Source organism: Scomber japonicus, chromosome 14 (assembly GCF_027409825.1).
Source record: "Scomber japonicus isolate fScoJap1 chromosome 14, fScoJap1.pri, whole genome shotgun sequence".
Lineage (NCBI taxonomy): Eukaryota > Metazoa > Chordata > Actinopteri > Scombriformes > Scombridae > Scomber > Scomber japonicus.
In genome coordinates, this window is record NC_070591.1 from 14,710,666 (window position 1) to 14,723,465 (window position 12,800).

At 40.3% G+C, this 12,800-nt stretch overlaps 1 protein-coding gene across 1 annotated transcript; it reads left to right on the forward strand.

The window, feature by feature from the left end:
* Positions 1–742: 742 nt before the first annotated feature.
* Positions 743–12,617, forward strand: edrf1 (erythroid differentiation regulatory factor 1). The gene is made up of 26 exons (XM_053333286.1): positions 743–919; positions 1,042–1,200; positions 2,967–3,175; positions 4,209–4,275; positions 4,359–4,484; positions 4,600–4,724; positions 4,828–4,975; positions 5,149–5,250; positions 5,358–5,479; positions 5,856–5,967; positions 6,088–6,235; positions 6,348–6,459; positions 6,931–7,042; positions 7,467–7,754; positions 7,877–7,948; positions 8,055–8,202; positions 8,351–8,542; positions 8,901–9,101; positions 9,327–9,545; positions 9,794–10,020; positions 10,148–10,306; positions 10,583–10,732; positions 10,966–11,119; positions 11,236–11,351; positions 11,484–11,656; positions 11,743–12,617. Exons 2-26 carry the CDS (start codon positions 1,102–1,104, stop codon positions 11,903–11,905), a joined length of 3,744 nt encoding a protein of 1,247 aa, XP_053189261.1. The 5' UTR covers positions 743–919; positions 1,042–1,101; the 3' UTR covers positions 11,906–12,617.
* The last annotated feature ends 183 nt before the right edge of the window (positions 12,618–12,800 follow it).

A 12,800-nucleotide genomic window follows, 5' to 3' on the forward strand; every position in this document is an offset into this window, starting at 1 on the left:
AATGAAACAGCTAGGTTTAACAAAGCATAAACAAACATATATTCACTGGAATTAGTCACTCAAAGAAAATGTTTTACCAAGGCCCAGAGCATAAATGGCAAAAACATTAGTATTTTGATTCCATTATGTTTTAAAACACATTAATAGGTAACATATGCTGAACTTTTTAAACTCTAGTTGACACACAACAGCTGATGCAAACATTTCAGAATAAAATACACCAGAATAGCAGAATATGCTCAATTCTTCTAGAAAAATGGTGGATGGTAACCCTAAATTTGCGAAACTCTCGCGTGATTTGTACGCGTTGTTACCATACAGTCTATGGTTGTTCCTTCATTGTCGACATTGTTTGTGATTATACAAAATAATAAGGTTTATGGTGCGCTTACACTGTGGTTAAGGTCTGGTTAGGGTTAGGCACAAAAAGGGTTGAGTAAAAGATTGTGGTTTGTGTTGATGTATACTCTCGCGAGATCGTCCCCACATTTAGGGTTACCGTCTAGACACAAACAAGAAAGAGTTGTCAGCTGTAAAAGTACTTCCGGTTCATATTGAGGTTTCTTTTCGTAGTAAGTCGCTTTAATTGAAGTATTTTCTGTAACATTTGCTAATACTCTATAATATAAAATATATATTTTAAGGCCTATCGTATATGTTTTTTCTTCTTAAATGTTCGGTCATTTCGAGTGTCTAAAAAAAGAAAGAAAACGAGCTTTGGATGTTTTGTTTTAACGTGACAAGAGGAAGTTGTTGTAGGCTTACTGCTCGCACTAACGTGTGCTGTGACAACAACACACAGACTGGCAGCTGATGAGTCTTATTTAATCAAACATGTGAGGACAACACATTATTAAGGTCAACAGAGCAACGACAGCCGCTCATATGAGAGTCGTTCAACTTTAACCGATGACCGCTGGTATGTAAAAACACTTTTTGTGTGGAGGAGCTAGCCATGCTAAGCTAGCCAAAAAGAGACACATAACTTTATCGACACAAATTGACCTCTCTGGCTCGCTAACTGATTTTGTGTGTTGTCAGGTTGTCTAGTTGTTTAGATATCACCCATGTCTGCCGGACTATAACAGTCGTGTGTCCAGTATGAGCGCATCAGCTGCCGACAGAGAGCCTGGGACCCCCTTGGATAATGCAATGGAAGAAATCAGTGATCCCATCTGCACAGGCGAGAGCAGCAAACATGTAAGTAGACAGAGAATAGACTAATGAATGGATGGATGGACTTTGACCCCAAATTGGAAAATGTTTGTGTGTAGATATGCACATCAACACTAGAAGAGAGAAATATCTGTAGGAACAGAAACACAACAGATAACAAAACTGGTTATGATTACTCAATAGAAGAATACAAGAAACAACCTTAGCACAGACCATAATAAAATATATGAGGTAATAACACATGATAACATACTATATACTTGGGACAAGTAGGCAAAGTTCAAGTTTTAAAAGTGCAATGAGGTGGAGAAGGAGTATAAAAATGAGCAAATTCACTATAAGCAAAGTTATTGTAGGAGCAGAACAAAGTGGAGTTGAAACGAGACAGAAACTATAAAGCAGTGAGTTCTCTTTTAGACAGAGGTGAGGTGTTGTCTTGAATTATTGCTTTGGGCAGGAAAGACGTATCAGTCTGTCTGACATTGAAGCGGAACCAGTCTGTTAGACAAAGTGCTCTGCCGTCTGTCCAGCCAATGGTGGAGAGCATGGTCAAGATTATCTGTAATGGATAACAGTTTGTTCAGTGTCCTCCTCCCCACCACAACTTCATCGCTGTCTAGTTTGCGGACAATCATTCTTAATTAGTTTATTAAGTCTGTTGGTGTCACTGGCTCCAGTGCTGTTCCTACAAGAGACTACAGTAAGATACAGTGCACTGTCCACAATAGAATGGTTGAAGATTTCCAACATCTCACTGCACTAGGTGAAGGATCTCTGCATCCTCAGGAAATAGAGTCTGGTCAGCCCCTTCTCATATACAGCTCCTGTGTTAGTCTTCCAGTTCAGTCTGATGTAGATGTGGATGCCCATGCATGTCAACATCCTCTCCAAGAATACAGAGGGGTGTTGTAGCTATCATCTTCCTTCTGAAGTCGATCACTGTCTTCCTTCTTCTTGCCCATGTTCAGAGCTGGATGATTTCTTTCAGACCATTTGACTACCTGTCCTATAATAAGAGGACTTCTGCAACTGACAGGGCTTGGAGTTGTACTGAAAGTCTGAGGTGTACAGGGTGTAAAGGAAGGGAGACAGCAACTGGTCTAAAAATATGGTTATTTATGATATTTACTTAACTTATGTGCATTTGTTTCATTTGTGGTTGTGCTAGTTTTCGCTTTCACTAGCCGCTACCTGTGGTAGGCCTAGGTGTGCATCACTCAGAAAATGGTCAGCCAATCAGAAGAGAGTGGCATTGAGCAGACACAAAACAGCCCATTTCAGGCTGAGTAAGACAGATGGTCAGCAGCCATGGCTATACAACTGTAACTAGATGTTTTTTATATTTATTATAAATTTATTATAAGACGTATTATAAAAATATGCGTGTTTGGAGCGCATGCCACGTATGCATATACGCAGCCAACGGAGGTCCTTTGCTGCATGTCACCCCTCTCTCTCTCTCTCTCTCTCTCTCTCTCTCTCTCTCTCTCTCTCTCTCTCCTGCGTTTCTTGTCTGTCTATTGCTAAATAAAGGCTTCTATGCCAGAAAAAACGTTAAAAAAATATGTATGTTTGTAAATAGACCATGAAAATGAAAATGTTAACCTGGGAAAAGGGCATAATATGACCTCTTTAAATGTTCCTGTTTTCAGTGTTCCTTTTAATGGCATCTGGCTGTTGTTTTAAGACAAACTTGAAAAATTGGGAAGCCATCCTTTTTAAATTTGGCTTTCAATCAACACTTCCTGGTTCTACTCACTAATTAGGACACTTTGTTTTTTATTTTGCAGGACTCTACCTTATGTTCAGGGAACAGTGAAATAAAGAGCCGTGCTGTGGTCAAGTACTCGGCTGCCCCACCTCCGACCAGCTATGCCCTGCTGCAGGAGAAGACAGACCTGAAGCTGCCTCCTGCCAACTGGCTGAGAGAAAGCCCCCAGTTGGGCAGTGCTGGCACCACAGTGTTAGGGTCCAGCAGCAAAAGCAAGCCCTTTTCCAGGTACGGCAAAGTTTGTGAATTGATAGATATGGCTCATACATGAAACTGTCAGCAAACTATGTTGATCTCTGTTGGCAAGTTCAGGTTTTTGGATTCTTAAATGTATTTTCCTGACTCGTGGTGGTGGGCCCAAATTAAAAACCTTGGCAACTATTACAATATCTATTGCCACAATATAATTTGCAAAACCATATTTACCAGTGATACTAACCAGTGATTGCAATTGAAAGAAGCCTTGAGAATCGTCAAGATATGAAATTACATGAGCTTTGCAGTTGCCAATCTACAGACGTATTGACCCAAGTTTGATTTTTTTTAATTTTTTTTATGCAGTCATGTTCCAATGTATGTAGTTGGGTTGCCACCTCTTGTCTACACTCTAAAATGCTTTGATATTCAGGATGCTTCATCGTATATATACTCAAATTTGCCATTTCATTAGCTTAGGTACATGGTGAAACTGATATTAGAGCTGCAATTGTTAATACATTGATTAGTTGTCAACTATTAAATTAATCGGCAAGTATTTTGATAATTCGAGAGAGGTGTTGTACTGCTTTAGTTTGAAAGACTAATAATTAAAATATTTGCTCCACCTCATCTTTATCAGTGCAGGTTGACTAGGTATAACATAACTGTTGATGCAAACCTGCTGAGTCATTTTTAAAATTATTTGAAACTGAAGGCCTCATGGTCTGAGCTCTGCTTAATTGCTGGAAATCTGCCAGGTAGATGGCATCTGTTGTTGGTTTAAAGGGAAGTAATAGAAACTGATTAGTACCTAACTTGTTTTATTGATATTACTGAACTAAATGTGTTACAGTGCTACAGTACATAGCTGAAAGAGTATTTATATAGCATGTGCTCAATCAAATGCATTTACATTGGGGTTTTTAAGCAGGTAGACACAGATACTGATTCATCAGCAGAGGTCGTTTCTTTGCCAGTGAATATTGATAAACTAGTTTGGACCTAATCCATTTCACAAAATCAAATACTCTTAAGTGGCTAAGTGCCTTTTCTTGCTTTTTAGTTTTGGGATGGCCTATGACTTCATTGATTGCATCGGGGACGATGTTGACGTGGTATCAGACTCAGAGGTTTGTGCAGCTGTTACAAAGCGAAAATTTCTATCTGTTTCTGTAACATACACAATATTAACACTGTTTTCTGTCCCATTCAGAACATCAAGAAGCTTCTGAAAATCCCTTACAGCAAGTCCCATGTCAGTATGGCTGTTCACCGTGTAGGTCGGACCCTGCTTTTGGATGAATTGGACATTCAGGAGCTCTTCATGAGGTCCTCTCAGGTACAACAGGATTTATTCAAAACCTTTTTAAACCAAGGACAGTCCTAGATATCCCCTTATGATTCAAGTATGAGGTATAATTGGGTATATGCTTTCCACTTCATGTGTGTTGTAGACGGGAGATTGGACATGGCTAAAAGAGTTTTACCAGCGGCTCATAGATCAAAAATGGCAGAGGAAAAAGAAGAGTAAAGAGCACTGGTATCAAAAAGCAATTCTGTCCAAGTTCCTCTACTACAGGTGAGTTCATGGTAGCACTCAAATGATCAAAAACGTTGCACACTTCATTTTAAGGGGCATGTTTTTCAGTCTTATTTCATCACAACTTCTGTGTTTCCTGCAGTATAAATGGTGATGGGGCTGCAGAGCCTGTATCAGACAACCTAAACGAAGAAGAGAAGGAGAATGAAGCAGAGGAGTTCAGCTCTTCATGGCCCACTGCCTTCACCAGCTCACCCCCTGACACAGAAGAGTCAGATGCTCCTAAACAGGTAGCTTAGCTATTAGACAGGGCAGACACAACTGAGAAGGAATTAAGAGAGAATTGTCACTTTTGTCTTGGCTAGGAATGAATCATTTGTGTCAAATTCACAGCTTTCTGTATGAAGTGAAATGTACTATAGATAATGTACTAAGTAAAACACTGATGTTGTCAAATATGCAGGAAAGTGTTCCTGTGGACAGCCAGTTTGCTTTGGGCCAGGTGACATCTGTACCCAAAGAGCAAAACCTCCCAACTCTCTTCAATGAAGGGGAGAACAGTCAGGTAACATAAACCTTTTACCTGGCCTAAACAGACTGCAGATGGTAGCTTGTGTTAACGTTTATTTAAATACACTAGTTTGTATACTTTGATGTCACTTTTGTTGACAGGGTTTAAGAAACGACTTTGTGCGGAACATCATGTGGACATTTGAGGATATCCACATGTTGGTTGGGTCCAACATGCCTATATTTGGAGGTGGTCGCTACCCTGCCGTCAGTTTGAGACTCAGGTTTGAATTTTAAAGCATTTTCTCCCATCTATAGGCTCTAATATTAAGACCCTCTAAGTGGAAAACAATGCTGTTGCTTTCTGTTGGAATGAACCATTAGATATATGTGCCAGTAAGATAGTGCAGATTCATTTATACACACATAATGGCTTGGGCAGTGGTTGGGAGACATACAATATTTGTATAAAATGTATTAAATGAGTATTATAGGTGGTAAAAATGTTCTTTGCAGATGAGTTTTTTATTTAGTTTCTCTGACCTCAGGAGGTGAAAGTTAATTTAGAATTACAAAGCACACATTGATTCCACTACATTATTCTTGCTTGATCTAACAGAGAGTTCCCTGATTTTCTTTCTCTCTCTTTGTGTTTTTCAGGGACAACAATAAACCAATCAACATCCTGACAGGAATCGACTACTGGCTTGACAATCTGATGTGCAATGTTCCAGAACTTGTCATGTGCTTTCACGTCAATGGCATTGTTCAGGTAAATTACTGTTGGCGTTAGGCTAGTATTGCATTAATAATTATACTCTGTTTGCCCATAATTCATATTGATACATTTGGATCCTCATTGAATAGAACATGTGGTAATCCTTCATTGCAGAAATATGAGATGATAAAAACAGAAGACATCCCACATCTGGAGAATTCAACTTTCTCCACTAGGGTGGTGAAAGATATAGCACAAAATATCCTCTCCTTCCTCAAGTCCAACTGCACCAAAGAGGGTCACACCTACTGGCTTTTTAAAGGTGAGAGATGAGTGAGCATGAATTCTTAATGTCTCAGCCTTGTAAACTTCTACCAGCCCCATGCTCGCCTTCAAGTCTTCTCATATTTGTTCTTTTGTTCTTGAATCCTCAGCTAGTGGGAGTGACTTTGTGAAGCTTTATGATCTTACCACGCTGTGTGAAGAAGCAGAAGAAGAGAAATGTCAGAATCCTTTCACTCTTCCTGTGGCTGTGTTACTTTACAAGTAGGTATCTGGGTAAACTGTGGAAAAGCCATACATTTTATTCCAAGGCTGAAATAGATTTTGAAAAGTGTCCTCCTATCCACAAATCTTGGGTCATGTCATGGAAAGTTTATTTAATATTTAACCTATAACATGCTTTTTTATTTCCTTAAAATATTTGGTTAGAGTGGCCAGATCTATGAATGCAAAGCTGGACCACGACTTCAGTCTAAGACCCTTAAAAGATTAATAAAAGTTAGTAAATAATGGTAGAGGGTTATAAGAGTTAAATTAACTATTAAAACAAAATTATGTTTCTAATATTTTAAAATAAAATAATTAAATGGTAAAGGATTCAGTTGACCATTTTCAACTCTACCTTTTTGTGTAAAATTGATTTTGTAAGTGAGTAATGCTCAAATCAGACATAATTAGCAAGGAAAGGGTGCAAAGTGTACTAACTTCCTTTCCATTTTGTGTTTTGTGGTGCAGAGTGGCCAGCAACTTGATGCTGAAGGCCAGGCAGAACAGAAAGCACTACGGCACAATCAGAACTCTGCTGTTAAACTGTGTCAAACTTCTGGATCAGGAGCGGCATCCTCAGGTAAGCAGAAACTGCAAATTTCACCTCATTTCAAAAGTCACACATTTAGGTGGAGGTGGGAAAGACTTGGGATGAGAGGTGATGTGCAACCAATGTTCTTAACTGGATTCAAACCCAAATGCACCCTGAAATTTAAAGGATGACCTGCCAGAATTCCTCATTGTAGTCACTGCATGATTCAGCAAGGACCAAATTAGTCATCATGGGTCTTGATAATCTTATTCTTTAATGTTCACATCGTGCTCAGGCTAAATGGTTTCAGATATTTCTATAAATACGTTTCCCCTTTAAAAATAGCAGTAAACATTCAGAATTAATTAGAATCAATTAAGTTCTACATTCAGACAGCAGGGGAAAATGCCATAGTTTAGATTTGATTGAAGCCGACTCCAGTCCAGATCTCTTCCATCTCCTGTCTGTTCAGATCATCGCCTCAGCCGCATACATGCTGTCAGAGCTGTTCCAGCTCGATGAGCCTCCCGAAGAAGATGGAGGGGAGTCGCTCCGGGCCGGTGGCTCAGAGGACAGCTACAGCGACGAAGACAGGGAAGAAGAAGAAGAAGAGGAGGAGGAGCTGACGGAGGACAGCGATGAAAACAGCTCCTACAGTAACTGCTCCACCCCACAGGATGACAGTAAAGCTGTGGCTGTGATCCGCTCTGTAGGGGAGCTGTCTGTCCCAGAGAAGTACAAATCCACTCACCTGATCAGAGTGAGTGACTCTTAATGTTTTTCCTGCATTCTCATTTATACAGACCTAAAGGGAAAGAGTGGAATATACAGATAAATATTTTGTATGTAAAAAGAAAAACTTTCCTTTTTACAACCCTGCAGCCAAATGGTGCATTCCCCATTTCTCAAGACAAGGAGGAGAGATGCAGGCATGTACTGAACTACGTACTAAAGGCGAGTCTCTGCATGATATTTATGTTTAGTGTACATTTTATGTTAACAATGTCATGTCTTCCAAGTTATATAAAGTATTAATAAATGGCTGTAATAAACTGCACAGGGACTGAAGGCAGTGGATGGCAGCATCAAGAAGGAGAGTGATCTCCCAGCTGCAGACCCTAACACACCCATTCCTCTTAAATATGAGGACAGAAATGCAGTCAGAGGCTGCACTGCTGAGAAAGGCATCTCTCTTCTCCTTGAAAGAGGTCAGACCTTCTTTCATACTGGAGGATGTTTGATTGACTGTTATGTTGCACAGTAAAACACAGTGAAGTCATCCAGGTGCCAATTTTTTGTGTATTTGAAAAAACACTATCAGGTCATTCCTACTCACAAACTTTCTATCTTTCTCAGTTGGGCCCTTGCAGGTGGATCAGAAACACCCGACACGCTCAGGGATGATCCCCTGCTCGTGGCAGCACCGTATGAAGTTGCAGCTCTTCCTCAAAGCCTCCAAAGCTTACTTCGTCCTGTCTGATGCAGCCACCAACTTGCTGAAGTACGGCCGAGCCTTGCGCTACATCAAGTTATCTCTGCAGTGCTACGGTAAGGTTCTTTACCTCTGCAATGCACCAGAAATATTTGGAAATGTAGTTACAGTTGTATTCATGACATTTTGCTTTATTGTTGTGGGAATTTTTACTTGTACATTTCTACAAGCCTAAACGTTCATAGTGTTTTATCAGATTGTGTTTATTAGCCAAGTATACAATTATACAAAATGGTAAAAAAACATCAAATTAAACTGTTTCAAACATCCCTTAAATACCCACTTTTGGACACTTAAATATTATTTTGATATTAGTGCATAATCAAAAAAATCCTAATCACACTGCTACTAAACTGTTACATCAAAATCAGTAGAGCAATATAATAACTGAACATTTCTTTCTTTTTTTCTCAGATGCCTATTGTTCAGTGAGCTGCACACTACACCCGCAGGTGCTACAATTTCACAGCCAGTGCCTGTCTCTGTGTGGGGACATCCAGCTGATGTTGGCCCAGAATGCCAACAACAGAGCAGCTTACCTGGAAGAATACAGCTACCAGACCAAAGAGGACCAGGAGATCCTGCATAGTCTGCACAGAGAGAGCAGCTGCCAGGGTCAGTCAGTGAGGAGAGACAGTGCAGTCAGAGACAGTGCAGATAAATCTTTGACTGGCTGACTTGCTTGCCTAATGTACTGAAGTTGGGGGGTTGGTTAACACTTAAATGCCTCATTCATACTTGGTGTACAGTGCTGTTTTATCCATTTTAGTTTCTCCTATAATTTAAAGTTGTTATGTTAAATTGTTGAGCACCTCTCTTATTTTAATCTCCATCTACTAGCCTTCAGCATGGCAACAGACCTGTCCATGGACCCGGAGTACCAGCTCTTTATTAGCTCGAAGTGCTATGAGGCGGTGTATGAACTGCTAGTCACTGAGGCTTTGAAAGATGACTCTTCAGATCAGCTGGCTCAGGTGCTCAAAAGGCTCGGAAACATCCGCAATGAGATGGGAGTCTTTTATATGAACCAAGCTGCAGCTATGCAGACTGAGAAAGAAGGTATTTTGAATAAACTAAATTCTAAAATTCTTTAACATTTTTCTTCAACTAGATGCAGCCATCTGAATATGTGGAATCATTTTATGCACTTAATGCAGTTTTCTTCCTGTGCACCTGGATCAGAAAAAAATAGTGTTAAAATGAGTCGTAATAAAATTGTATTTCTCCATTTTGGCTATCGAATTGTTTCACCTACCTTTCTGTCTGTGTCACTGTATCCAACTGGCCTTATCCTTCTATCTCTCTAGTGAAGAAATCGGTGTCTGTAGCGGAGCAGGAGCTGTGGAAGAAGAGTTTTGCCTTCTTTGAGAAAGGCATGAAGGACTTTGAAGCCATCAGGGACCACACCAACACAGCATTGCTGCTGTGTAACACTGGCAGGCTGATGAGAATCTGTGCTCAGGCCCACTGTGCTGTCTCTGCCGACCAGAGCAGAGGGGAGTTCTCACCTGAAGAGGCACTCTACTATAACAAGGTGCCACTTCATACTGGATCAATGCCAAATTGTTTTTCTTTTGCAATCTTAATGGTCTCTTATCTTTTTTATCATAAACTCAGACCCCTTTCTACCATGCTCTTAATTAATACATTTTTTACTCCAGGCCATAGACTATTACCTGCGGGCTATGAAGTCACTTGCAAGCAGAGAAAACCACCCAGCAGTGTGGGACAGTGTAAACTGGGAGTTGTCCACTACCTATTTCACCCTGGCTACACTTCTGCAGGATTATGCTCCGCTGTCCAGGAAGGCCCAGGAGCAGGTGGGTTTTAACACTTTCATTGCATATAAAACTGAACAAGATTCTAAATGAATTTAGATAATCTTGAATTTATTTCTCACTGACTGGAATATTTTCATGTGGTGTCACAAACCTTTATATCCTGAAAGACTCCACATATTGAGAAAATCCCAGGATCACTGATGATGTATATTTTACCCAAAATGCAATCATGGTGAATGCGCATGGGTGCACTATTAGTAATGGCAGACATGTGATCAACTTTTAAATCATCCATCCACCTGTGTGCTTTCCCAGATTGAACGGGAGGTGACTGAGGCCATGATGAAATCCCTGAAGTACTGTGACCTGCAGACGGAGTCAGCTCGCCAGCCACTCTACCAGTACAGAGCCGCCACCATCCACCACCGCCTGGCCTCTATGTACCACAGCTGCTTTCGCAATCAGGTGGGAGACCATAAAACTATACAATGGTTAAAAACACAATATCTTTATTCTGAATATCTGTTTTTGTTAATATATCAGATATGTCTTAGCTCATCCTTTAGATATTGACTTCTTTATTTTCTGTGAAGAAAAAGAAAAGAAAGGACGATGAGATGAGATTTCAGTTTTTTCTGCTTCAGTGCTATAATATACACTGAAGGATGTCTGTGTTTCTGACTCTAATTGTGTGACAGGTCGGGGATGAACACTTGAGGAAGCAGCATCGGAGCCTGGCAGAGCTTCACTACAGCAAGGCTGTTTGTTTATTTCTCAGCCTCAAGGATGCACCCTGCGAGCTGCTCCGCACTCTGCTGGAGAGAGTGGCCTTTGCTGAATTCACAATGGCAGGTGAGGAGCTATTCAACGTGACGAATGATATCAGTAAATTTTGGCTTTGTTAGAGGAGAGGGATTGAACATTTCGTTCCATAGCCTCTAGAAATGTTTCATTCTGTGTTTCCACAGGTCAGAGCAGCAGCGCTGCTAAGCTGAAGAGCCTGACAGGAGCTCTAGAGGTCATGACAGAGACTCGCTATGCTTTCCAGCTCATTCATAAAGAGCTGCTGGAGGATCAGACAGAGGTATATCTCAGAGTAGCAGTCAGAACATGTTCTCCCATGCTTATTCAGCTTTGTAAAGCTTTATTTAGTTACCTTTTCTTGATCACACACTGTAACCTCCACATTCTTTTCCTGTTGCTTCATTTTCTCTAGCTGAGTGAAGCAGACCCCGCTCAATCTGCAGGGTCTTCTGATGTGGCCATTGGTCCCACCTCAGGACTGAACCTCCAGGAGGTGGTAAAGTTAATTGGCGTGTTTGAGCCAAGTTTCTCCTTCCTTTTACTGCAGCTGATCAAACTGATGACGACCATGAAACGTAAACCAAGGTGAACGCAACTTTCAAACTCTTTTATATGTATCTAAAATCCTTTTAAACTGTCACAACTCATCAGCTCATCTGTTTTATTTACAGCAATAAGGATGAGGAGCAGCTGAAAACCTATAAGAATGTGTACTCCAAGCTGCTGCGTGCTGAGAAAAACGCCCTTCTCCTCAGCCGTGTCGAACTCTACATGGAGCTTTTGCAGCAGCTGACACCGCAAGCTGGAGGTGACAACACGGTTGCACCATCATGACATTGACATAAACCGTACCCTCCAGACTTTGACTCTGCTCTCTCCACCTCCAAAACCATTCTGAGGAAGACTTGGAACACTGTCTTCTCACAAATACTCCAACAGGAAACAAATATTTATAGACGCCATCATTAACAAACACATGCTCAGGCAACACAGGTCCAACTCTGAATGACAGTTACAAAGCTAATTTCACCTACTGCGCCTTTAACAATGAATTCATCTTTTTCTAACATTTGCATCACATGTTTTGAATTGTACATTTTTGTGAAAAGACTTGTAAATTCAGAAGATATTCTTTAATTTTCTTATTGCTTGAGCAGTGCTTGGTCATGTATAGAGCTCCTACATGTAGGATTTGTTGATGGCTGTATGAAACATTACCTGGACTTTCTCATTCCTTACAAACAAAAAACCTATGCCATGAGAAAACATTCAGATGCTATAATCACATATAACTTCTACAAATAGGACTTCAAAAAGAGAGAAATCATTTAGCACATGTCTAGATGATCTAATTTTAATATAATTGGTGTTTTTGAGTAATACCAATAATGCTGTGAATAAAATGGATTGAAGTGTGATGGAAGGCTGGCAAGTTAAAATAAGCTCACACATTTTCTGCTTTTCAACAACTGTGTGCAATAGTTTGGCAACATTCAATGCAAACTCGGAGGCTAATTTGTGCACATTTCTGTGTGTAACTGTGGGTTTGTATCAGCATGGTTTGCTGTGACATGAAAATAAAGGTTTTTTTTAATTTTACGTACTGTATGCATTTCTATAGCTGTTCTAGCTGTTTGTTTTAATGTGCTGTGACTGTCTTTTCTTTTATAAAGGTGATTTTGGCTCAGATAGCTACTTGGCAAAAAGCAGCAGGTGAGTACAATTCGAG